We start from the raw sequence: 26,833 nt of genomic DNA on the forward strand, positions 1-26,833 counted from the left end.
TATATTTCTCTTTATAATTACTATCTTTAAATATATTTTATTGCATTATTAATGAAAATTGATATTTACACCTTTGTATCACCATGTTAAAATTGTACTTTTACAGTATATCTCTATGTATACCTGTTAACATTTTCAATAATCATAATGCCTACTTTATGGTTTACTATCAGTAAAATATGGTGATATATTGCTCAGTTCTTTATGCATCTTATCTCATCAAATGTTTCACTACATACCTATTTTTGTATTATGGATGCTTAGTTTACACATAAGGAAATGGAGACTTAATTTACCCAAAGTTATGCATTATAGAAAGGGGTTAAGAGAATATTATTGCAAAATATTAATTTTTTAAAAAAGGTATTTGCATTTAGGTTATCAAAACCCTATCAGTTTTAATAATCTTTTTTCTTTGACTCTAAATGAATTATAGAACTATAATCTAAAAGCGATACTGTGATACTTTAAAATATCTCAAGAATACTTCTAAGAATCTATTTCTTTTCACTAAAGAAAATATATGTTTCTTTGGCATGGAATAATAAATAATTTGATTTTTTAAAGAATCAAATTTAATTATTAATTTTAAAGCAAAATATTTTTCTTCTAAAGAACATTTAAAAAAATACCATGTTGAAAATAGCTTTAAAAATAAAAATTATATAAATGATATTCTATCATCAAACTTTTTTATCGTGTGGTTTCTAGGACATGGCTACATATATGTTTTCTTATAGTCATGGTGTGACAAGAGATTTCAATAACTAACTTTTAAAAAATCAGGATTTTGAGTATATGAGAGTTTATCAATGACAGCAGAAGGTAAAAAAATGTGAGAGGATAAATGAAAAGGTAATAATTTGTATTATTTATTTAAAAATACTTGTGTATTATACAAAGGCATTCATGACTAGTAAGTCTATATTTTAAGTGTAGGGATGGGAAAATATCTTTTGCTCCTACCTTTGTAAGTTTTTATGGCTGCACTAATAATCAAATTAACATGAGACATATTAGCAGGAGAAAAATAACCAAGTTTAATATGTATGTACACATGGGGGTTCCATAAGAATGTGAGACCCAGGACCAGATAGGGTGGTTAAGTCTTACAGGCCATCTTGAGCTAAGGAGAAGGGAGGTTGTGGTTTGGGACTTTAAAGAGCAGGAAGGCAATTTACATGGAAATAGAAAAGCTAATGTTTAGTGAGTAAATGTTTGCTGGGCCATCTTTAACAATGAGACACAGAGAGGAGTTTGATCACAGAAGCCTTGCTAGATTCCTTTCTCTATCACACACTATTTCATTTTCAACTCTAGTACCTGTGATATCTCCCTTCATGGAGCAGGTCCTCCATCTAAATTCCTTTTAGGCAGTTAGGAGGAAGGTCTAATGTTTATCCTGAGTCTTTTGTTTCTTAACAATAACCAATTTAAAATAATCACTACCCTAAAGAGACATCTTTTGGGATGGCAAACTCGCCTCCTCCTAAAAAAATTAATGTTATTGAATAGAAATAATTAAATTTTATTTCACATAAAATAGTTTGATAGACTATCTTAAGGAGACTTTAAATTATTTTTAAATTTTATTTGAATGTTTTGGGGTGACATTTGTCAATAAAATTATATAGCATCAAGTGTACAATTCTAAAATACATCATCTGTAAATTGCAGTGGTCGGCAAACTGTGGCTCGCGAGCCACATGCGGCTCTTTGGCCCCTTGAGTGTGGCTCTTCCACAAAATACCACGGCCTGGGCCAGTCTATTTTGAAGAAGTGGCGTTAGAAGAAGTTTAAGTTTAAAAAATGTGGCTCTCAAAAGAAATTTTAATCGTTGTACTGTTGATATTTGGCTCTGTTGACTAATGAGTTTGCCGACCACTGGTATATTGTATTGTGTGTTCACAACCCAAAGTCAAGTCTCTTTCCATCACTATTTTTCCCCTCGTCTATCTCCCCCGACCCCCATTTTCCTTTTGTAATTACCATACTGTTGTCTGTGTCTATATGAGTTTGGGTTTTATTGCTTAATCCCTTTATCTTTTTTACTCACACACACCCCCAGACTCCTCCCCTTTGATAACTGTTTAATTTTTTTTTATTTCCACCTGTGTTTTAATACAATGATGTTCATAAAGTTATATATTCCTACTGAGGTATTTCTGCAAAATTTAAATCCTTGACAATTCCATGGTTTACTTGTTTATTTTTTTAATAACTCAGGCAGCCTAGAGTTATATTATTCAATACATGTGTACATTAAATACACATTAAACATATGTATAAGAATTAAATTTATGAGCTTTAAAGCCTAAATTTATCCATATTTCCCCATGGATAAAGTGACAAATGTTGGTGTTAAAATTGTTAATTACTACAATAGGTGTGGTTTGTATTATTAAGCCTTCTTATTATATCTATATTTCATCTCTGAAATATTTTCAATGATTTGCTCTAGATTAACATTCCCCAATCCTTTGTCCCTGGACAGATATTATTTGTAGATATTCATCACAAAACTGTTTCATGTAAAAATAAGTTTATAAACTCATTTTTTATATCTACCTTTTGGAATTTCATAGTGCAGATTGTCAAGATAAAGTCTCTCAAATTGTTATTGGAGAAATTAGAGTATCCTCTTCCCTAACGAAGGCTGGGGTTGGGATCCTTATGATATCTCAAGAAAAACAATTTTCTGAGAGTCACACAGGAGGATGCGTGATTTTTATTAGAGTGGAATTACAGCCCTGGGTTTCCAAAGTCCCATCCAGTCATAGAAGTGTAGCGGGTGTTTCAATAAAGCAAAAAGCAAAGCCAGTGTCCAGAGTTTCAGTACTATGTTGCAGCCCGGTCCAGTTCAGCATCTGGCTAGTGGCAGTCCATTAATCCATTTTGTGAGGAGTTCACATGGCTGTGGGCTGTTTGGGAGAAGGCCAGGAAGCAGGAGTGACAGAGCCCCACATGTCAGGAGTTAAGCACAACACACCAAAAGCAACAAAAGCACAAGAGCAAGTCCCTTTATGTAAGAGATTAAATATCCCAAATTTTTCACCCTTGCAGTGGCCACACCCATTCTGGCCAATGACCTGTTCCCAAGTGTGACTGACAGAACAGTGCCTTCCCTATGTGACTCCAACTTTATTAGGCATGCGTTTATCTTCCCTTTGCTGGGTCCCCGGGGAGTGTAAAGTTATAGCTGCCTGACAAACTGCCCAAATGACATGCCTATAATATTTGGCCTTCCCTTTGGAACTTACCTATTATTAATAACTAGATTAATTACAACAGCATCAAAATCTCCTAATAAAGAGACTCAATTTGAATTTGTGAAATCCCTGGATTTTCTGAAGAGCCCTAATTTTAAGCAATGGCTATTAAAATTTCATGGAAAGAATTATCTACAGAACACACTAGGGAAACACTGTTCAGGGTGGTCCCATTTTTTAAAGTTTTTGAATTCTCAATGGTAAAGGTTTTAAACAATGAATGTTCATTTAGAGTAAGTTATCCTAAATTAAAGGTGTTCTAGATGTGTTTATATTTACAAAATTGGCTTTCTTTCATTTCTATGAAATATCTACAAAGTAGCCTGCAAAATTGGCTTTGCCGAACTGGAAAAGCAGCATATTCAGTGAATTCAATAAGCTGACCTAGGAAGACCTGGAAATAGAGTCATAAATAATAATGTGTTATTCTCGATTCAGTCAGCTGTGCGGCTTTTCCAAACCATTAAACAACTTTCCAATTTGCTACAATTCAGCATAAGTGTTGTTATCTTTTCAAAAGGTGGCTAAAAATTACAAATGGCAAATATATGGTAAGAATTTAGGATGTTATGAATATTTAATCACAATGAATACCTGAAATCTGATTTCAGTCAGTAGTCACTCATAATATTCGTCTATTATAAAAATAAAGATAGAAGTTTTCCCTACTAGATTTCATGCTAATGTTCATTATAGCTAAAATATATATAAAATCAGTTAGATCTTTGCATTTCAGACATAACCTGAGTGCAAAGATCTATCTAAGTGATACATGTCCATTTCACCTCATTGGTCATTTTTTTTTTTTTTAAGGAAAGTAGAATGCCATTTTGTCATGATCCCATGTCTAGGAATAGACTTATGTGTGTTTTCTGTTTGCATAAAGTCTTAAACAGCTATTATATTATTATTTAATATGTCAACCAAGCTTTTTTGGTAAATGTACTTTAAAAAGTTTTAAATATCCTTTAGATTAGGCATTATCATTTATTTGAAGTGGACTCCATGATAATGGCTTAACTCTAGTGACATCTTTCTCCACCCTGTATCCATTCTTCCCTTTTTTTGCAGTTTATTTATTTTTTAATTTATCTTAAGGAGAAATCTTGGAAGCAGATATAGCAGTTAGGAGGTATTTAAAAGTCAAGGTGATGATGATGTTAGCCTATCCCAGGGTTGCAGTAGTAAATATATTCTTTATATATTTTGAAGGCCAGATTGCAAGTATTGTCCAGTAGATCTGATGTGTTGAATGAGAGGTGAAAAAATGATGACTCAATAAGGATGTTACATTATATGACTTTATATATAAGGAGGAAGGTTCGATGAATGGATGAATGGATAAATGAATGGAGATTGAAACAGATAAAGGTAGAGATAAGAGATAGAGAGGGAGAGATGTTTGAAGAATAGACTCTTACTAAGCAAGGTGTATTTTCTTTTTAATTTTACTTTATTTCTTTTTATTAAATTAGTTGGGGTGACATTGGCTAATAAAATTATATTTCAAGTGTACATTTTTATGACACATGATCTGCATATTGCACTGTGCCCACCACCTAAAGTCAAATCATTTTTGTCACCATAGATTTGACCCCCTTTACACTTTATATACCCACCCCCATTTCCTCTGGTTATCACCATACTGATGTCAGTGTCTATGAGTTTTTGTTTGTTTTTCTTGTTTGTTCATTTGTTGCTTTCAGTTTAATATCCCACATATTAGTGAAAGCATATGGTGTTTAACTTTTTCTGTCTGACTTATTTTTCTTAGCATGATGTTCTCAAGGTTTATCGATATTGTCACAAATGGCAACATTTCATCTTTTTTTTATGGCTGAGTAATATCACATTGTATATATGTACCACCTCTTCTTTATCCAATTAATCTAGCAAAGGATACTTCAGTTGTTTCCATGTCTTAGTCACCATAAATAGTGCTGCAATGAACACTGGAGTGCATATATCTGCAAATGAATGTTTCTACATTTTTTTGGATAGATACCCAGAAGAGGGGTTACTAGGTCATATGGTAACTCCATTCTAAAATTTTTTAGGAACCTCCATGCTGTTTTCCCTAGTGGCTGTCCCAGTTTACATTCCCACTAGCAGTGAATGAGGGTTCCTTTTTCTCTGTAACCTCTCTAACACTTAGTACTTGTCTTGTTGATAATAACCATTCTAACAGGTGTGAGGTGGTATTTCTTTGTAGTGTTGATTTTCATTTTCCTAATAGCTAGTGAAGTTGAATATCTTTTCATTTATCTGTTAGCTGTCTGTATTTTTTGGGGGGTGGTGGAGGGAGAAGTGTTTGTTTAGGCCTTCTGCTTAATTTTTAATTTGTTTGTTTGGTGCTGTATGAGTTTGTTTGAGTTGTTTGAGTTCTTACATATTTTGGATATTAACCCCTTGCACTAGCTGTGGTTGCAAATATCCCATTTAGTTGGTGGTTGTTGTTTTGTTTTGTTGGAAGTTTCTTTGGCTGTGCAGGAACTTTTTAGTTTGATATAGTCTCATTCATTTATTTTTGCCTTTACTTCCCTTGCAATTGGGGTTTTGATACATATCATTACTTTGAATTTTACGGAATGTCCTTTTATCCCTCTCGACCTAGGATCTTCTTAAAATATCCTTTACTTTTCTCCATGCCTGGTAAACAGGCATTTATCCGTATTGATTCAGGATAAAAAAGATTCCCTGTTGTATTCATTTACCACATAACACTTGGCTAAGCATGTCTTTCTGTTTCCTAGAGCAATTTGCCCATATTTCTATTAGTAATTGTCATTACTAATAGAACATTTTGGTTACGTTATTATAGATGCATCTCTTTTTATTAGTAAATTATCACACCTTTGTCTTAAAAATGAATTATATTGATGTTTATGTTCCTAAGACAGTGCCTCTAAAGCAGTATGAACATAATAAATATCTATTACATCAATTAATTAAATGCACTCTCCTGAATGTTAGAAATATTCATCTTAACTCATATTTCTACAAAGAGAGAAGTCATTTAATTTTTATAAATTGTATCATCTTGTTTTTAAGCTTCTATTCTAATTGATGGCAGAATAAATTACACTTAATAGTGAGAAAATATAGAAAATCAAGAAAAATGATACGATTTACAACTACGACTATCCAAGTAAGGCTGTCTCTTCCATCTCAAGTGGTCTCTAACCAATCTTCCTTCTCCCTAGAGTGGTATCTGTTGAAAGAGGATGCTTATGTGTATTTACAATGGTGGAGATGCTTATGTTCCACACACTGTCCTCTGAGTCTTGATGGACTCTCAAATTTCAAATAAAAATAACACAGTACTATTAACTATAGTCACTCAGCTGTACATTGCTACCCCAGGACTTATTTGTTTATTTTATAACTGAAAGTTTGTGCCTTTGACCACATTCACTAGTTTTGGCCACCCACCCTTACCTCTTGTCTCTGGCAACCACCAGTCTGTTCTTTGTATGTATGAGTTCAGGATTTTTTTAGAGTCCACGTATAATTGAGATCATATGGTATTTGTCTTTTTCTGTCTTATTTATTTCACTTAGCATAATGACCTCAAAGTCCAACCATGTTGTTGCAAATGGCAAAGTTTCCTTTTCTTTTGAAACCAAATAATGTATATAATAATATATATAAATCTATTGATGGACACAGGTTGCTTCCACGTCTTGGCTACTGTAAATAATGCTACAATGAGCATGGTGTGGAGATTTTTTCTTTTGAGTTAGTGTTTTTATTTTCTTTGGATAAATAGCCAGAATTAGATTAGAATTGCTGAATCTGCTTAGTACCACATTAAACAAATATCTATGTACTAGGGGCCCAGTGCACAAATCTGTGCACCTTGAAAGGAACTGTGGGCCGCGAGGCTGCAGTGGGCACAGAGGCGGGTCTCAGCCCATCCTCCATGCCCCTGCCCGGCCCCTCCTGCTGTGGCCCCCGGTCCCCCGTCTGCCAGCACTCCTGCCGCTGCCACTCCCAGGCACTCATAGTGCCGGCCTCACTTGCACCTGCTGAAGGCATGGAGCAACTGGGGCCAGTGCCAGCAGTGGGTGTGAGCGGGGCTGGTGCTGTCAGAGGGTGCGAGAGACGGCTACTGGCCCCAGTCGCCATCAGGAGCAGGGGGAGGTGGAAAAGCCCTGAGGAGCAAATGGGCCAGCAGCTGCCATTTGCACCTGCTGATGGTGCTGAGCAATTAGAGCCGGTGCCGGGTGCTGGCAGCAGGTGTGAGTGGTGGCTCTGGCACCGCCAGTGGGTATGAGTGGGGCCAGCACTGGCAGCAGGTGCAAGCACTGGGCGGAACCGCAGTGCGTGGGAGAAAAGAATTTTCAATAACCACCAGAGACTCGACCTGATGACAGCGACCGGCTCCCCGCCTTGGTCTGGCACCCCTGCTCACCTGCTCTACCATCCTGCCATGGCTGACGCCCATCATGTTCCATGATGTGCCACCTGCTGCTGACACCACCATGTTCCATGTGAGCCCTCTGGTGGCTGGTGGTCAGTGACTGGTTGTTCTGTTGTTCTGCTGTTCGATCTATTTGCATATTAGGGTTTTATATATATAGACTAGAGGCCCGGGGCATGAAATTCATGCATGGAGGGGGGTGTGTCCCTCAGCCCAGCCTGCATGCTCTCCAATCTGGGACCCCTCAAGGGATGTCTGACTGCCAGTTAGGCCTGATCCCTGTGTGGCAGTCAGACATCCCTCTCACAATCCAGAACTGCTGGCTCCCAACCACTCGCCTGCCTGCCTGCCTGATTGCCCCTAACTGCTTCTGCCTGCCAACCTGATCACCCCCTAATCACTCCCCTGCCAGTCTGATCAACGCCTAACTGCTCTCCTGCTGGCCCAATTGCCCCTAACTGCCCTCCCCTGCCAGCCTTGTCACTCCTAACTGCCCTCCCCTGCAGGCCTGGTCCCCCCCAACTGCCCTCCCCTGCAGGCCTGGTCACCTCTAATTGCCCTCCCCTGCTGGCCTGGTCACCCCTAACTTCCCTCCCTTGCCAGCCTGGTTGCCCCCAACTGTCCTCCCCTGCAGGCCTGGTCACCCCTAACTGCCCTCCCCTGTATGTCTGATTGCCCCCAACTGCCCTCCCCTGCCGGTCATCTTGTGGTGGCCATATTGTGTCCACATGGGGTGGCCATCTTGTGTGTTGGAGTGATGGTCAATTTGCATATTGCCTCTTTATTAGATAGGATATAAAAGCCTAATCTTGATTGTTGGATCGGTAGCTATGACGTGCAATGGCCACTAGGGGGCAGAGGCTCTGGTCAGCAGCTATGACACGCACTGACCATCATGGTGCAGACGCTCAACCCAGGAGCTGCTGAGCAACAGTAACTTTGCAGAGTGCTCTCTCGCACTTTGGGACCTCTCGGGGGATGTAGGACTGCTGGTTCTGGCCTGATCCCTGCAGGCCAGGCCAAGGGACCCCACCTGCCAGAGGGACCCTGCTCACTCTGCAGACGTCCTCAAGCTGAGGTGCAGCCAGCGGGGAGAGACAGAGGGAGGTTGGCTCCAGGGTGTGTCCTGCCTGTCTCACCCAGTCCTGCCCCACCATTATAATGTAAATTATATTATAAATTATTTGTTAGGAACTTATGCATTACTTTTTGCATACAACAAAGTGTCTGTCATTTCAAAACCCTTAGTATTAAGATTAAAATTCTTATACACTGAGTGGCCAGATTATTATGATCTCTGAATGCCCGGCGCATGAATTCGTGCATGGGTGGGGTCCGGCCAGCCTGGCCAGGGGGGTGGAACATGGGCAGTTGGCAGGGCTGCCTGCTGGTCAAACTCCTGGTCGAGGGGACAATTTGCATATTAGCCTTTTATTATATAGGATATACACTGAGTGGCCAGATTATTATGCATTCAGAGATAATCTGGCCACTAAGTGTATTTTATTTTATCCCTGAAGTTTGTTCAGTCAAGTTGTTTGAAAACTCATTTCATGAGCAAACTTTAGAAACTCTACAGAGTGTATGCTCAGTGGAATTAGCATCACTTGGGAGAATTATTATAATCCCTTATTGACTTGCAAGATGCATCCACCTTGATGTTTTTATAGAAACTTAGTTCACTGATGATGATCAAAAGAGGTATGTTGGGCTTTGATCAGAGTAAATCTAAAGAAATCTGAAAATTTGCAAATATGCAGTGATTAAAATTCTATCTCCATCTTAGTGAAAGGAGGGAAGTAAAGTATGGACTGATACCTTATAATTACTGTGAGAGAAATTAAAATGCTTTTACTTAAATATAATTAACATAAGGTTAAAGCAAAACAAATATTTAATACGAGGTCCACATTATTATTGAAATCGGGGAATCTAGTTTTCCTAACAGTACTGAATGCAGTCTCTTCAATTGCTTTCCTAAGATTTGTGTCAAAGAACTTTCAGGATCATCATTTTCTTCTTATATCAGATTTAATGTCTCTTAAATAAAACAAGGAAGAATCAGAGGAAGAATTTTCAATCTTTCTTCTAGCACCAGGTACTCTTTACAGGCTCGTGGTTGTTACTTCTGGACTAAGTGTAGGCCACTTACAGATATGTCCACTTCAAGGAAGGTATACTTGAGGATGACCTTTGCACTTAGTCCATTGCACTTGTTAGCTATAGTTAGTATGTGGGCATTACCTCCTAACTCAGAGAAATTTCATGTTGGAAAAATGCACAGAAAGGCAAGATCACACTGAAATCACAATTAAATTTTATTCTTTCAGGAGTATGTTAATTACCACAGGATGGTTTGAATTTAGGTTATGATTTGAGTACCTCATTTAACATATAATACAATTTCAGGCATGCTATGCATCTTTAGAAAGTAAACAGCAAGGCAAAGACAAATGTCTATTAATAATTTTATTCTAGAAAAAAATAAATGTTATTGATGCATCAATAATATTTATTAAACAATATGATAATGTCTCAAGTATAATATCACTAAAAACAAATACTGATCCTTAAGGTATCTCTGTCATGTAGAGTATAATACAATATATTTCAATAGTATTTAACAAGTTGAAAGTTGTTACCACATATGACTCAAAGGTTAAGAATGCCTTCAATTAATTCAGTGCTACAGATTAAGCAAATCTCTGTATCCTAAGTCTCATGATATCCTCCCAAAACATAAATGTACACTTTACATTCTTCTCAATTTGTGTCTGTGTCTGATTCCTTGCTGAGATGGCAGAGATAACTTACCAAGCATTATGATCTCTGTTTTCCAATCTGAAATGTGTTTGTGAATGATTAAAAAAAGAATAAACACAAATAATGGTCCCTCTGATGAATCTGCACACATTTGAACATGCTCTTTTCCAATTATCCTCTTGCAAAATAAAATTACAAATAATAGAATTTTATAAAAATATACTCTTCCAGATTTCACCTTTAAAATTCAAATAAATACAGTTAATATTTAGAAATGAGGCAACCATATATAAACCTATAAAAGCAAGATAAAAACAGTATATTTTTTATTGGTGACTACTAAGTATAAGCAATACAGTACTAGGTCATGAATTGAGGACATCACAGATCATAGTCTTAAGTCCTAAGCATATTGATTTATATATGAAAAGATACACTTTTAAATGTCCATTTAAAACAAGTTGAGTAAATAAAAGTCAGAGAGTTCAAAGATTTAAAGATCACGTTAAAGATGTAACAAATTGTTAATGTGGGTGATAGCAGCAAAATAGAATAGCCTTGTCAGAGTACAAGGTTGGTCTGGAGATACAGTGGGAAATGAACCTCAACTAGGTGCTTGAAGTTACATTAGGAAATACTTTTGAGTGTAATGCAAGAAATTAAAATGAGACAGCAAGACAGTAAATTTTGAAAGTTTATAATTTAAGGTATTATGTGGGAATAGTCTGAACTTTTTTATGATTGTTTGTACCACATAAAATATTTCAAATTATTAACCTTTCTTAAAATTTCAGAAAGAGTTGATAAGAATGTCAACTAGTGAGATGGCTTTTGGAAAGGAAAGGAAATAGTGTTCAAGATGCCAAATTATTTGTATAATGTAATTTTGCTATTTACTATGACTGGAAATAAGCATACCATCAGCTGGATATGGGATAAATCACTTAAAAATATAAATATTTGTTTGGTTGTTAAGCAAAGACATTCCTGAAAGACCATATACATATTTATGAAGATGATTAATTTATGCAAGTAATTTAAGATGTAGTATTGAATATATTTTTGCCTATACATTGTATGTGTTTAGACTTTAATAATGAATACATCATTTAAAAATCCTATCTAATAAAGAGGGAATATGCTAATTGACCACCACACCCTCACAAATATGGTGGCACCCACAGCCAATAAGGAGGGAATATGCTAATTGACTGCCACACCCTCAAAGATGGCGGCACCCAGTCCCCTCAGCCCCACCAGGGCGGCAGGTGTGCAGCACAGCTGGGCCCGCCCCCAGGCGGGTCCGGCCGCTCCACATGGCTGCTTCTAGAGTCCCCCAGTCACCTCAGACCCCCAGCCACCCAGAGTCAGCCCAAGGCTCAGGCAAGCCTCCGATGGAGTCTGCCCAGTCGAGACCTGAGGTACAGGCAAGCCTTGGATGGTGACTGCCCCGCTGCCCAGGGCTGGCCTGAGGTGCAGGCAAGCTTCAGATGGCAGCTACCCAGCCACCCAGAGCCACCCGAGCCTCAGGTAAACATGGCCGGCTGAGGCTTGTGCTGCTGGCAGTGGCAGCAGCAGAGGTGTGATGGGGGCATCGCCTTCCCCTGATTGCCGGGTTGCCTCCTGCCCCTGAGGGCTCCTGGACTGTGAGAGGGGGCAGGCTGGGCTGAGGGACCCCCCCCCCCTCCAGTGCATGAATTTTCATGCACTGGGCCTCTAGTAATAGTATAATTAAAGTAAATGATAATTCACTTAAATAGTTATGGAGCAATTTCTAGGAGCCTATAACCCTGTTAATGGTACCCAACAAGAGTTGCCTGATTTCTCCTGATTTCCTATAAGTTTATGACTTACTGTGACTATTAAACCCTTAAGTATCTACACAGATGACATTTTATTAAAGTCTCATGTGACTGATAAAAACATATTGTGTCGACTATGGCCTGAGCAGTTATGTAATTCCTCAATTAAATAAAAGAACTAAAACTGGACTCCTAGACTTGGGTCATAACTTAATATTACACAGATATTCCTTTAAAAAAAAGGCATGATCTACTCAGATTAAAGAGACCATTAGAGCTAAACTATGAAATATAGAGTAATGTGCACTATTGTTGTAAGTGAGTGGATATCTAATATAGAATTGTATTATAGAATTTTTGGCATGTTGGTCTGAGAATGTTAAATAATATCTTGCAAACAATAAGGATATTATGCATGGTTTTGAATATAGTGTAGGCATGAACACATGTTCTAAGGAATGGGAAATAGGGTGAACTTGAGTAGAATAAATTAGTGATGAGAGAGGCTGCAGATATCTGGGACCTGTTACAGCACCTGGCATAGAATTGGTGCTGACTAGATATTTACTGAACGTATGAATGAATGAATGAATGAATGAATGAATGAATGCAAAGTTGAGAGCCTACTTAGAATTCAGTGACCATTTTCAAGCAGGGAAGAATATCACTTATTTCATTTTTAGAAATTCTGAGTTTTCAAAATATCTATGAGACTGTAAACCCATATTAAATAAATAAAAAGTTAATCATAAATGATAGCAGCATTAAACCCATTTCATCTGTTGCTAATAAGAACTATTATTTGAGTTAATTTTATGAGCTCTACTTGTTTTGATGATGTCATTATTCTTCTCTATTTGTACTGTCAACTTAGCCAATTACTTTTCCTCTTAGGCAATCAAATATATCTGTATTCAGAATAAAATTAATGGACCTGCTCCTTATTTCACAGATGGCTTCTTCTTTTTTTACAAACACTTGAGCAATAATCATTCAGCTGTACTGATGCAAGCTTTAGCTTGTCAGGAATTTGTGTTTGTTGTTGTTGTTTTTAATGATAGTACTGAAAGAGAAAACAGAAACTCTACTATATCTACTTTTCTCACTTATTTGAAAATAGATATAATATCCTCAAATAATTTAGCAAGAATAGTGATTTTACCAGTAAAAAGATAAAAAAAAATATTTCAGACTCTTTAATTTATGATTCTGCCCTTGGCCGAAATTATTTTCAACTAATCCTAACACGACTTTAAGTGTAATATGAGGATCTATCTACTCATATTTATGAGTTTCTTTCAGGCTTCAGACTGATAGCCTGGCTATAGTTCAACTATTTTTCTCTTTGTGCAAGCATATACTGTTCCAGTCACAGCAGAAGCTCATTTAGTAACTGAGGAAATGCTATGAGCATTGGTGAACCAACTAACTTATATTGCCAAATTTTCAGTTCACTTGTCCATTTTCCTCTGTCTTTGAAAATCTACCTGAAAGGGAGTAGATATAAGAAAACTTTTCTAAGAATGAAATAGTTCATGTTTTCCCTTGAGAAGTGGGTGAGCCCTACCTATGACCTCACCATTTATTGTGTTGCTACAAAGTTTTTTGATAACTGAACTTTCTCCTTTCACCAGCACCTTACACTGTTAAACAGACTATTTAGCATTAAGTGCAATCATGCAATGTCTTAAAAACTGCTTAATTAAAATACCTGATAATATTTTATTTTTATCAGACCTATTTATAATACATTGAATTAGAAATTCATTTTTCATTCAGCTTATTGCATGTAATATTTTATCTTTCATTTTATTCATTTTGCCAAGCAGAAAACTTGAAAGAATATGTATAAAACTGTCACTTGCTCTCTAAGGACTGTCACTTCTAGTAAGACTCAAATTTGTTTTATAGATTCAAATTCTGTAAGTTGATTTTTTAGCACAATACCCAGTAGCAAAACAAAACTGACATATTATGCAATAACATGGAATATATGAAATTTTGTCACATTCATATGAATATGAGAATGTTTTCATAACCTTGATAGCCCAAGGATATAGTATTAGAAGAGACAATATTTTCTTTGGTCCATAGTAAGTTTCAATTTATCTTTTCTTAAATGTTTATTCACTATTGCATTCCATTTTTCAATGGATTCCATGACCAAATGGAATGTATAGATGCGCTTTCTATTATTTGTACAGATTCTGTTCATTACTTGTCTTTCAAATTATGCCTTTACCCATGCAGTATTACTTTTACTTAAAAAATAGCATGCAATATAATATTTTCTTATTTATGGGAGTGTTACTGAAATATTTGCTTAATAACATTAATTAATGATATTTTAAGAAGGTTATCTATAATGCTAATTTTTTTAATGCAAATATTCTTTTGATATAAAATTAGAGTTGAATGCACTTTATATGATAAGAGTAGGTTGTGTAGCACAACTGAATCCATGTATTTGATTTTGATTGCTTATGATGATAAAAGTTATTTATAATATTAAGTATCTTCATATGTAGATTAGTATAGAGAATCATGACAAAATTATCTCAACGAAGTACATTCTTTGACATCTTAAGGTGATCTATACAGGAAGAATAACAATTTGAATTATATGAAATTTTATTTTATTTTCTTACTTGGAATTTGGAAAAATGTGAAATCTAGCCTCGTGAATACTGCATTCCATTTTGATGAAACAATAGTTTCAGAATCATAATTTTCAATATATTGCAAACAGTTAAAATAAATTCATCTAAATATTCTTAGAAAACTGAACTTTGAAGAGTGTCTATGTGTAAACACACAGGATCAAAACACTCATTAATATTTTCATGTAGTCAAATATATTTTAAACATATGGTTCAATTCCTTATAAATGAACAAACAAATTATTTGTATTGTAATAGCAAACAGTGTACATTTCTAAGAGCTATTGTTTTAATAATTGCATTTTTTAAATATATTTTTATTGATTTCAGGGAAAGGGAGAGGGGGAGAGAGATAGAAACATCAATGATGAGAGAGAGTCATTGATTGGCTGCCTCCTGCATGCACCCACTGGAGATGAGCCCACAATCTGGGCATGTGCCCTTGACTGGAATCGAACCCAGGACCCTTCAGTCCCCAAGGTTGATGCTCAAACCAGCTAGGGCTTTATTTTTTTCTAATCAAAGCAAAGTTAGTGGTAAAACCAGTGGAACTTAAGAACAATGTATAAAAAGAAACATTTTTAATGCACACGTTTGTAAAGAATATATTTATTCTAATCAAAAACTGCATAACATTTCTGGCAAATGGAATGCTCTGACAAAGTAACTGTTGAGAGTTCTAACTATTAATGGGTAAATTATCCTGATTTTTCATATTAGTCAATTCTGAATATCATACAGAGGTTTCTTATATAAATTTCTTGACCATGTCTATTCTGCAGTTACAGGTTTATGCTATAACTCACTGATCATTATTTAGTCACAGAAAAAAAAAAACTATCAAGGCTACAAAGAAATAGAACATATTTGTAAAATGACTGCCAAGTATTAACCTCTTAGAATTGTATGTAATTTTAATAGCTAATATAACTCATGCTGCCCTTCATATTGAGCCTCAGGATTTTTTATTTCTGATATATCATCTAAATGACAAAATATTCTGAAACATTATTTGTTTGTAAATGGTGGAATCTTTTATTGAGTTTTAATATATAATTAATTTAAATGGTAGTAGTTGATGATTATTCTAAGTTTAAGAATGTACTAACAGTGAAGATATTGAAAAACTTTCAAGGGCATTTATTTTTGGAAACTGAATTCTGCTATGTTTATCCCTGATTGCATATGACATTGGTATGTAGAACCTTTAGAATAAAATGTAATGTGTAGATAACTATTGTACAAATAATGTACAATATAATGTACAAATAATGTACAAAAACTTGAATATATTTCTAAGTAGTATACAAGTATTGAAACGTATTGATATTTTTCTAAGCTAGACAAGCAAAAAGCTGTCACACTAGTTCAGTTTTCATTAAAAATTGAAGAATTTTTAAAAAACAACTTTTTTATTTTATTTATTTATTTATTTTTAAAATATATTTTTATTGATTTCAGAGAGGAAGGAAGAGGGAGAAAGAGATAGAAACATCAATACTGAGAGAGAATCATTGATGGGCTGCCTTCTGTACGCCCAACACTGGGGATTGAGCCCATAACCGGGGCATGTTCCCTGACCTGGAAATGAAACATGACTACCAGGTTCATAGGTCAATGCTCAACCACTGAGCCATGCAGGCTGGTCTGTCACTTATTTTATAGAGAGGAGCAATATTTGTGTTAATCTTGGATCATTCAGAAAATCTAAAAACAATTCAAGTTTAAAAATCATCTCAGTCATTTCATTATTCTGACTTTGTGCCTTACTTTGGGATGGAACAGTAATCCTAAAAATGTTGTCAGAGAGATGATATAGACACTAGTCATAACATCATAAGCAAGACATACTTAAAAATAATAACTTGAAAACACACAATAATGAAGAATTCAGTTTTTTTTTAAATATAGAACTTTGTCAAATGATTAAAAGTATACAAAAGTTAATACATTTAATACAATGGTTTGTTAGTAAGGTGAAAAATATTACTTAAGTATAGAATACCTTGGTTATTTTATAGAAATAATACAAATTTTAATTTTATTTTCTATATCTCCCATACCATAGTTTGAAATAAGTAATTCATAATATATTTTCACTATGCATGCATCCTTGAACATAGAGCAATTAATTTTTAAAAATTATTACTTGAATTTATTACAAACCTAGAGACTTATTGTTGACCGTCCTTTGATAATTTTAAAGGATTCTTTATATTTTATTTTATAATTATTCATTAATTATAAAAATTTTTAAGTAACCCTTATATACCTTTGCATGTATGTGTTTAGATATATATAAATATTAAACTATTCAAATAGATGTTAAAATTAAGGTTTTTATTTTAGTTTTTATCAATGTATATATCATGTTATATAATTTTTTAAGCTATAACTTTTCCCTCAAGAAACAAATAAATCAATAATTTTTTACCTTGTATACATATTCTTATTTCTCTTTAGTCTTTTGTATTAATAATATAATTTAGCCTGAATAACACTTGTTTTATGCCACAGGAAAACTAGAAACGGGAACACAAATCCTCTCTAACTAATTTTTGCCCAAGAAAACACATTTTATTTTATTTTGACAAATTATATAATACTAGAGGCCCGGTGCACAAAATTCGTGCACGGGGGGGGGGGGTGTCCCTCAGCCCAGCCTACACCCTTTCCAATCTGGGACCCATTGAGGGATGTCTGGCTACCCGTTTAAGCTCTTTCCCAGTGGGATTTGGCCTAAACGGGCAGTCAGACATCCCTCTCACAATCCAGGACTGCTGACTCCCAACTGCTCGCCAGCCTGCCTTCCTGATTGCCCCTAACCGCTTCTGCCTACCAGCCTGATCACCCCCTAACCCAGGGGTGGGCAAACTTTTTGACTTGAGGGCCACAATGGGTTCTTAAACTGGACCGGAGGGCCGGAACAAAAGCATGGATGGAGTGTTTGTGTGAACTAATATAAATTCAAAGTAAAGGAGCAGAGGGGAGAGCAAGAGAACCCTCCGCTCTTTCGGCTCCGCGGCCTGGATAGAACAGCCGAACGGGCGGGATCTGGCCCGCGGGCCGTAGTTTGCCCACGGCTGCCCTAACCACTTCCCTGCCAGCTTGATTGATGCCTAACTGATCCCCTGCCAGCCTGTTTGCCCCTAACTGCCCTCCCCTGCAGGCCTGGTCACCCCTAACTGCCCTCCCCTGCAGGCCTGGTCACCGCTAACTGCCCTCCCCTGCAGGCCTGGTCCCCCCAACTGCTCTCCCCTGCAGGCCTGGTCCCCCCCAACTTCCCACCTCTGCCAGCTGGGTCACCCCTAACTGCCCTCCCCTGATGGCCTAGTCGCCCACAACTGCCCTCCCTTGGAGACCTGGTCCCTCCCAACTGCCCTCCTCTGCTGGCCATCTTGTGGTGGCCATCTTGTGTCCACATGGGGGCAGGATCTTTGACCACATGGGGGCAGCCATCTTGTGTGTTGGAGTGATGGTCAATCTGCATATTACTCTTTTATTAGATAGGATAGAGGCCTGGTGCATGGGTGGGGGCCAGCTGGTTTGCCCTGAAGGGTGTCCCGTATCAGGGTGGGGGTTCACATGGGGCGTGGGGCAGCCTGGGCGAGGGGCCTGTGGTGGTTTGCAGGCCGGCCACACCCCCTGGTGACCCAAGCGGAGGCCCTGGTATCTGGGGTTTATTTATCTTCTACAACTGAAACTTTGTAGCCTGGAGTGGAGCCAAGCCTTCTGCTTGCTCCGTGGCGGCAGCCATTTCTATTGGGATTTATGTATCTTCTATAATTGAAACTTTGTAGCCTTAAGCGAAGCCTTGGTCAGCCAGGGCTGCAGAAGCTTGGCTTCCCTCATCACCGCGGACAACCCTAGCCTCCTGCTCTTTCCAGCTCCGTAGCTGCCACCATTTCTTTTTGGGTTTATATATCTTCTATCATTGAAACTTTGTAGTCTTGAGTGGAGGCCTAGGCCGGCAAGGGCAGGAGGAAAGGTTGGCTTCCTCCATTGCTGGGGAAACCCAAGCCTCCCTCCTGCTCTCTGTGGCGGTAGCCATCTTGGTTGGGTTTATTTGCATATTCGCTCCTGATTGGCTGGTGGGTGTGGCTGGTGAGTGTAGCGGAGTGATGGTTAATTTGCATATTACTCTTTTATTAGATAGGATAAACTAACATGTTAGGAACTTTTCTTAATTATAAATCAAAAACTATTCAAGAATTTTAATCAATCAACTTAATATTAGTCTATTGTCTTAAATTTGTCTAAGGAAATAAAAATAATGTTAGCCAACACAATAAGTAGCACTACAAAACGTCACAAGATCAAACTATTACAGAAGATATAATTTATTGATATTTCTTTTAAATAATTTTGTATTTTGCTACTCCTAAGTCATTTTCTAAATTAATTATTTCCTGCTGGATCCATACAACTAATATACAATTTTTCTAAAGTTTAATGTATTAAAAATTAAATCTATTTTATACCAATTAAATATTGTGCTAAAGTTATTTTTGTGTGGCAATAAAATCAAGAAGGCATACCATTCATTTTAAGCTAAAATTAATCAGTTCTATTTAGTTAAAGAGTTATATAAATATCAAGAATACTCTATGAAATATTAATAATGTAAATTACCCTCTATATTTGAAGATATTTCCAACTTATCTAAAACCTATACCATTACTCAAACTCCCAGTTATTTTTTTTTTATTCTGAGTTACACTTTTCCAAGGAAAAACAGTGAAGAAGCATATATTTGGATTTTTTTCTCATAAAAGGTAAAAAATAGAGAGAAAAGAAAAAGAATTGATGGAAGCCATTTTCAGACATATATAAATTTATCATATTAAAGACTAAGTATTTTTATTTTTAAGGAAAGAAAAAGGCTTAGCTGTACAGAAAATCTATTTTTACATCAAAATGCCCAAAAGCCACATTAAAGTCTCTCTCTCCCTCTCTCCCTTTCTTTTCTCTCTCTCTCCCTCTCCCACTCTCTCTCTTCCTCCCTCAGATTTATTTTTAAAGTTTATATAGACTACCAGGTCCTTGTTACAAATAGATATTCTCTTTGATAATTAAAAAAAAAATAATGTTACTAAAAAAGTAAAATAGTGCTCATTTAAAAATTTTCCACTGGAGATCCTTTATCCTTATCCTATGCCATACTGTCTTCTTTTTTTTAATTTTTTATTTTTATTGAATGTATTGGGGTTACATTGATTAATAAAATTATGTAGGCTTCAAGTGTGCAGTTCTTTAAACATCATCTGTATTTTGTACTAGAGGCCCGGTGCACAGATTCGTGCACTGAGGGGGGGGGGGGGCTGGCCTGCAGGGATCGGCCCATTGTGGGAGCCACTCATCCCGGTCAGCAGAGCAGCTGTGGACTCATCCTCTGACCAGCTGCTCCCACTGTGGAAGCGCACTGACCACCAGGGGACAGCTCCTGCATTGAGCATCTGCCCCCTGGTGGTCAGTGCGTGTCATAGTGACTGGTCAACCAGTCGTTCTGGTCATTCCGTCATTCAGTTGCTGGGCTTTTATATATATGGACTAGTGGCCCAGTGCACAAAATTTGTGCACATTAAAAGGGGATTAATTAGAGGAAATATTTTAATATTGCTATTTGCCCTTTCTCTATAATAGAAGTGTCAGAGATGAAAGAAAATTAGTAAAATGTATATGAAAATCTTCCTCTTGTTAGAGTCTGGGTGCACTACAGAACCCAGAGTCAAGACCTCACCCACCCATGTGCGCCTCAACATTGCACGGGACCCAGACCCGGCCGGGGCCCCACCATTGGGCTAGATCCAGACCCGCCGATTTTACCCTTGTCAAGCCCTGCTGGCCGGGGGGCATGGCCTCAGGTCCTTTGGCCCGGCGCCATGGTGGGGGGGCGTGGCCTCAGGTCCCTGTAAAGCACCTCAGGGGCAGGGCGGGGACACAGCCTCAGGTCCCTATTGATTGCTCCTTAAAGCTCAATACTGGAACTCGGCCTGCCCTGTGAGTACAGCCATCTTGTGTTATGGAAACCCCACCTTCACTGTGGGTGCAACCATCTTGTGTTACGGAAACCCTCACCCCCCCCCCACCTCCGCTGTGGGTGCTGCCATATTTGTGGCAGAGTGATGGTCAATTTGCATATTCCCTCTTTATTATATAGGATTGTATGCTCACCGCTCCAAATCACCATATATCCCCCTTTTACCCTCTTCTACCTCTCCCAACCCCCTTTCTCTCTGTTAATCAACATACTGTTGTCTCTGTCTATGAGCTTTTTCTTTTGTTGTTGCTTTTATTTGTTTGTTTGTGTGTGTGTGTGTTTTATTGCTTACTTAATCCCTTCACCCTTTTCTATTTTTTTTTCTTGTTTGGTCTTCAGAATGAAATTTGGTAGAAAGGAAACTTGGGTTTAATATACAAGAAGAAAAACATATCCTGGATTAATTAAACATCTTCCCTTCCATATTCCAAAGCATCTGGTAACTCTAATACATTATACTCCTATTCAACCTCAGACTTATCCTGGTTTTCTTTCCGACATCTTATATGTCTTTTATATGCTTTCTAGCACCTCCAATGGTAATTTATGTATTAAAAAGACTAAATAAAAAAAGACTAAATAAATTTAATTAAGGTTAAATTTATAGCATTAAAAATAATTATTTAATTTTATGCTGCCATCATATATTAACTCACTCACTCAATAAACATTAGTGTTCAGATGAGGTACAACTTCCTACCAATGTAGCAGAAAAGGTCAGTGAGCTAATGTTAAATTCTTTAGTAATTACTTATTAGTTTTCTAAATCTATGTAACAGATTCAACTGTCATTCAAAATGATATATTGATTCATTAAGAAAGATAATGTGATACTTAAAGAATTAAGAAAAAAGAGAATCTAAAGAGCAATAGGGGAAGAAGAAAATAAAGCATACTATAGATATGTTCAAAGAAATATACACAGAAAAATTAGTGTGGAGGAAAACCTGGAACAGCCAAGAGAGACATAATGTAACTTAAAACTGCTGCTCTTACTCTATTGTTCTCTCATGTGCTGGAGTTTTCAAAATAAACTCTTAGTTTCACTATTGAAAACTATTTTTTGCCATTTTTTCATTTTTATTGAGTTGGTGTTTTCTAATCTGCAATGCATTTAAATTGTACCTGGAATATCTTAAAGGAAATATGTAAATACAGGGTGGGGCAAAAGTAGGTTTATGTGAAACACAGTTTATTCTTGTATTATTATTTATTAATGATTGTGTTATTTTCCATATGAACAACTGTAAACCTACTTTTGCCCCACCCAGTATTTATAGGATTGTTATAAACTAATTTGCTGAAAGTTACTTTTTAATTTCTTTCACCAGACATACTGGCCAACTCAGGAAGTATATTTGATTTATAAACAGCTTTTGTAAAAGAAAAAAATGGAAAAGAGATCTCTAGAAGGTTCTTTATACTATGTCTTAAAGTGAAAATAAAAAATATTGAATGGAAAACCATATCCATTCTGTTTCTCTTAGAAGGCATGCATTTTACTTATATTTATTTGTCAATATAATTCATTCTTATTACATTCTGTATACCTCTCAATAAAGGGGTAATATCATAGACAATAAGCTTCTAACTTTAACTACTGATGTCATATGCACATTTCCATAAAGCATTAACAGTATTTGTGTGTTTTTTACAGATATTGGCTGACCTAGAAAACCACGCATTATTTAAGAATGATCTGGAATGTCAAAAGTTGATTCTGGAAGCAATGAAATATCATCTATTGCCAGAAAGAAGAACTTTAATGCAAAGTCCAAGAACTAAACCTAGAAAATCTACAGTTGGAACTCTGTATGCTGTAGGAGGAATGGATAACAACAAAGGTATATAAATCTAGATCTATATGTAAAACATACCCTATGTCATACCATGACACAATTTTAACATTTCAATCTATATAATGTCAACAAACTTCTCATAAACTTTGTTTTATCCATTAAGATTTAAGATTAAGGGGACAATTAGAAAATACCTCTTATTTTTAGTCTGTAGCTGCTGCCTCTGCTTCTTATTCATCTTTAAGTCCTTTAACTCTAATGCATTATGTTCAAATTTCATACGAAACAAAAAAGGGGATTTAAAGCACTTATGAAGCACAGGCCAAATAGTTTTTGGACATATTTAGAACTGTATTTTCATTCTAAGTAAAGGAAATGTAATGTCGCCAGGTACTTGCTTGCTAAAAGCAATATTATGTAGAAAGTTTATGCTTGTGAGACGTTCCGAATTTCACACAGAAGCCAGTCAAATAAATAAACAATTACAAATAAGTGTAAAAATGTGACAGTTATAACTTACAAATTTAATAGTTTTAACAGTTTTGGCCTGCTGACTGAGGGTCCCGGATTTGATTCCAGTCAATGGTACATGCTGGGGTTGTGGGCTCGATCCCTAGTAGGGGATGTGCAGCAGGCAGCCAGTCAATGATTCTCTCTCATCATTGATGCTTCTATCTCTCTCTCCCTCTCCCTTCCTCTCTGAAATCAATAAAACATATTAAATAATAATAATAATAATGTATGTAATTAAAAAATTTAATATCATCAATAGGGAATGATGCATTCCCATTTGTCTTAATGGACAGATCTTGTAGATATTAAATGCTTTTAAGTAGGTTAATTTTTTCAAAAGTCTAACTCTTATTAACTGGAATATTGATTTCCAGGAATTATATTAAATGAGCATTAAAATAATAACATATAATAAGCATAACCATCACGTTTAAAGTGTAAATAATGTGATGCTGTAAGAACTAAAAAATTGGTATTAATCTCACTTCCTTGTTCTCTCTCTCCTTCACTGTCATCCTGTGTCCTCAATTTCTCTCTTCTTAATATGCACTGTTACTTTAAGAGAACATGTCAGAAGTTTTGAAAGAAAGGTATAATGGTTTAAAACCCTCTTTTTAAAGTGCTAAAACAGGAAACATCATGTACAAATCTGACAGAAAAGTTATTAGAAATTATACTAAAATGGGAGAAACCAAGATGGCGGCATAGGTAAGCACCTAAACTGCTGCCTCGCACAACAATTTCAAAACTACAACTAAAAGACAGAACGGACACCATCCAGAACCACAGGAAAGCTGGCTGAGTGAAAATTCTACAACTAGAAGGAAAGAGAAAAGCTCACAGAGAATTGGAGGTATGGCAAAGGGTCTTTATGCGCGCAGAGAGGAAGGGCAGCTGAGAGCCTGGCTGACTTTCACTGGCGGAAGGGGGAAGGAAACCCCCGACTGCACTGAACCCCAGTCCCGGGCAAAACCCCGTGGACCCAGGCTCATACAGGGAGAGTTTGGACTCTCGGGCGGAGACTCGGGACCCGGGGAAGGCAGAGGTCTGAAGGCGCGTGTGCCAGTGTGCACAAAGGCTGCGGAGGTTGCCACAGGCTTTCCCTAGCAGAAGGGAGTCAGAAGCTCCTGACTGCACTGAGCCCCAGTTCTGACTACACTGAACTCCAGTTCCGGCGAGCCCCTGGGGACCCATGCTCTTGTGGGGGGAATCTGGACTCTCGGGCAGAGACTCGGGAGCCGGGGAAGACAGAGGTCTGAAGGCGTGCGCGTGCGCGCAAAGACAAGGCTGACGGGAAGCCAAGACTGTCTGCTCCGCCCTGAGACTCCACCTCATCCAAGCTGAGCACAGAGGCTAGTGCAATTTGGCAAGTCTAATCCTATAAGGCTGTCTCCAGCACCGAACTTCTCCCAGCATAGACACAACTGATCCTTACAGCCAACTGGCCTGGAGGTCAATTCCTCCCAATGATACCAACAACAATCAAGACTTAACTACAACAAGGCTGTACACACAGTCCACAAAGGGGTGCACCAAGAGTGTCCACCTCAGGTTAACTGGGGAGGCCGACCCACTGGGCCATATTGGAAACCTAGCACACAAATCTACCCTACCAACTCAGGGAAGCAATGAAAATGCGGCGTCAAAGAAACAGATCACAAACGAAAGAAATGGAGGAAAATAAATGACTGGATATAGAATTCAAAACCACGGTTATAAGGCTTTTCAAGAATATCCTAGAAAAGGCCGATAAATATAATGAGACCATCCAAGATATGAAAAAGGACCAACTAGAAATTAAACATACACTGACTGAAATAAAAAATATTATACAGAGACCCAACAACAGACTAGAGGAACACAAGAATCAAGTCAAAGAATTGCAATACAAAGAAGCAAAAAACACTCAACCAAAAAAGCAAAAAGAAAAAAAAATCCAAAAAGTTGAAGATAGTGTAAGAAGACTCTGGGACAACTTCAAGCGTACCAACATCAGAATTATGGGGGTGCCAGAAGAAGAGAGAGAGCAAGATACTGAAAACCTATTTGAAGAAATAATGACAGAAAACTTCCCCCACCTGGTGAAAGAAATAGACTTACAAGTCCAGGAAGCGCACAGAACCCCAAACAAAAGGAATCCAAAGAGGACCACACCAAGACACATCATAATTAAAATGCCAAGAGCAAAAGACAAAGAGAGAATATTAAAAGCAGCAAGAGAAAAACAGTTAATTACCTACAAGGGAGAACCCATACGACTGTCAGCTGATTTCTCAACAGAAACTATGCAGGCCAGACAGGAGTGGCAAGAAATTTTCAAAGTGATGAATAGCAAGAACCTACAACCAAGATTACTCTACCCAGCAAAGCTATCATTCAGAATGGAAGGGCAGATAAAGAGCTTCACAGATAAGAAAAAGCTAAAGGAGTTCATCACCACCAAACCAGTATTATATGAAATGCTGAAAGGTATTCTTAAAGAAGAGGAAGAAGAAAAAAGTAAAGATAAAAATTATGAACAACAAATACATATCTATCAACAAGTGAACCTAAAAATCAAGTGAATTAAAAACCTGAGGAACAGAATAATCTGGTGAATATAATAGAATCAGGGGCATAGAAAGGGAGTGGACTGATAATTCTCAGGGGGAAAGGGATATGGGGGGGTTCAGGAAGAGACTGGACAAAAATCATACACCTATGGATGAGGACAGTGGGGGGAGGTAAGGGCAGAAGGTGGGGTGGGAACCGGGTGGAGGGGAGCTATGGGGGGAAAAAGGAGAAACAATTGTAATAATCTGAATAAAGATTTATTAAAAAAAGAAAAAAAAAAGAAATTATACTAAAATGCCAAATAAATTTTTTCAAGTTAAGAAAACAAATATTAACCTGTATCTACATTGTCCTTATGAGAGTGATAAACAGCAAACAACATGCATCACATGACATGATTAGCCATCTCTTAGAGTAGATATATGCAAAGTTTATTGTAACATTATAACATTCATTTTACTTATAAAAGTAAATACCCTGATTTCCAGTGACTTCCAATAAATACATTCATTCAAATCTCTTGAGTTCATAAATGGGCAACAGTTTTATACACGTTTATTAAATTTTAAGGACAAGGGAGTGGCACTGTTTTTAACCATAGCTCATGTTCAATACCACTCTGCATTAATCTCTCATGTACAGCACAGGGCCCAATCACATAGTTTGTAAAGTGGAGAGCGACATTTGTTTTTAAAGAATACTATATTCTGCAGAAAGAATGCCCAGACAAAATCTATTCCATTTGTAAAGCTGCACATAACATTTTTATTAACTGCTCTTATAATTTATTTTTATTTTTTATTGAATTTATTGGCATGACATTGGTTAATAAAATTATATGAATTTCAGGTGTACAATTCAATAATCTATTATCTGTATATTATTGTATTGTGAGCACATAACGTTTTTTCTTTCTTGTTGATAAAGACCCTTCCTCTAGTTCTATTTTGTTTGTAAGTTTATTTGGTTCATTAGATTCCTCATATAAGTGAGATCATATGGTAGTCTTTC

At 36.9% G+C, this 26,833-nt stretch overlaps 1 protein-coding gene across 1 annotated transcript in view; it reads left to right on the forward strand.

Annotated features, from left to right (window-relative positions):
- The window catches only part of KLHL1 (kelch like family member 1), a 435,664-nt gene that overhangs the window by 310,460 nt on the left and 98,371 nt on the right, over positions 1-26,833 (forward strand). The window contains exon 6 of the mRNA XM_080659234.1: positions 22,615-22,801. Coding sequence (XP_080515360.1) covers positions 22,615-22,801 — 187 coding nt within the window. The remainder of the gene's footprint in view (positions 1-22,614; positions 22,802-26,833) is intronic.

Source organism: Plecotus auritus (genome assembly GCF_963455305.1).
Source record: "Plecotus auritus genome assembly, chromosome: 3".
In the NCBI taxonomy this organism is placed as follows: Eukaryota; Metazoa; Chordata; class Mammalia; order Chiroptera; family Vespertilionidae; genus Plecotus; species Plecotus auritus.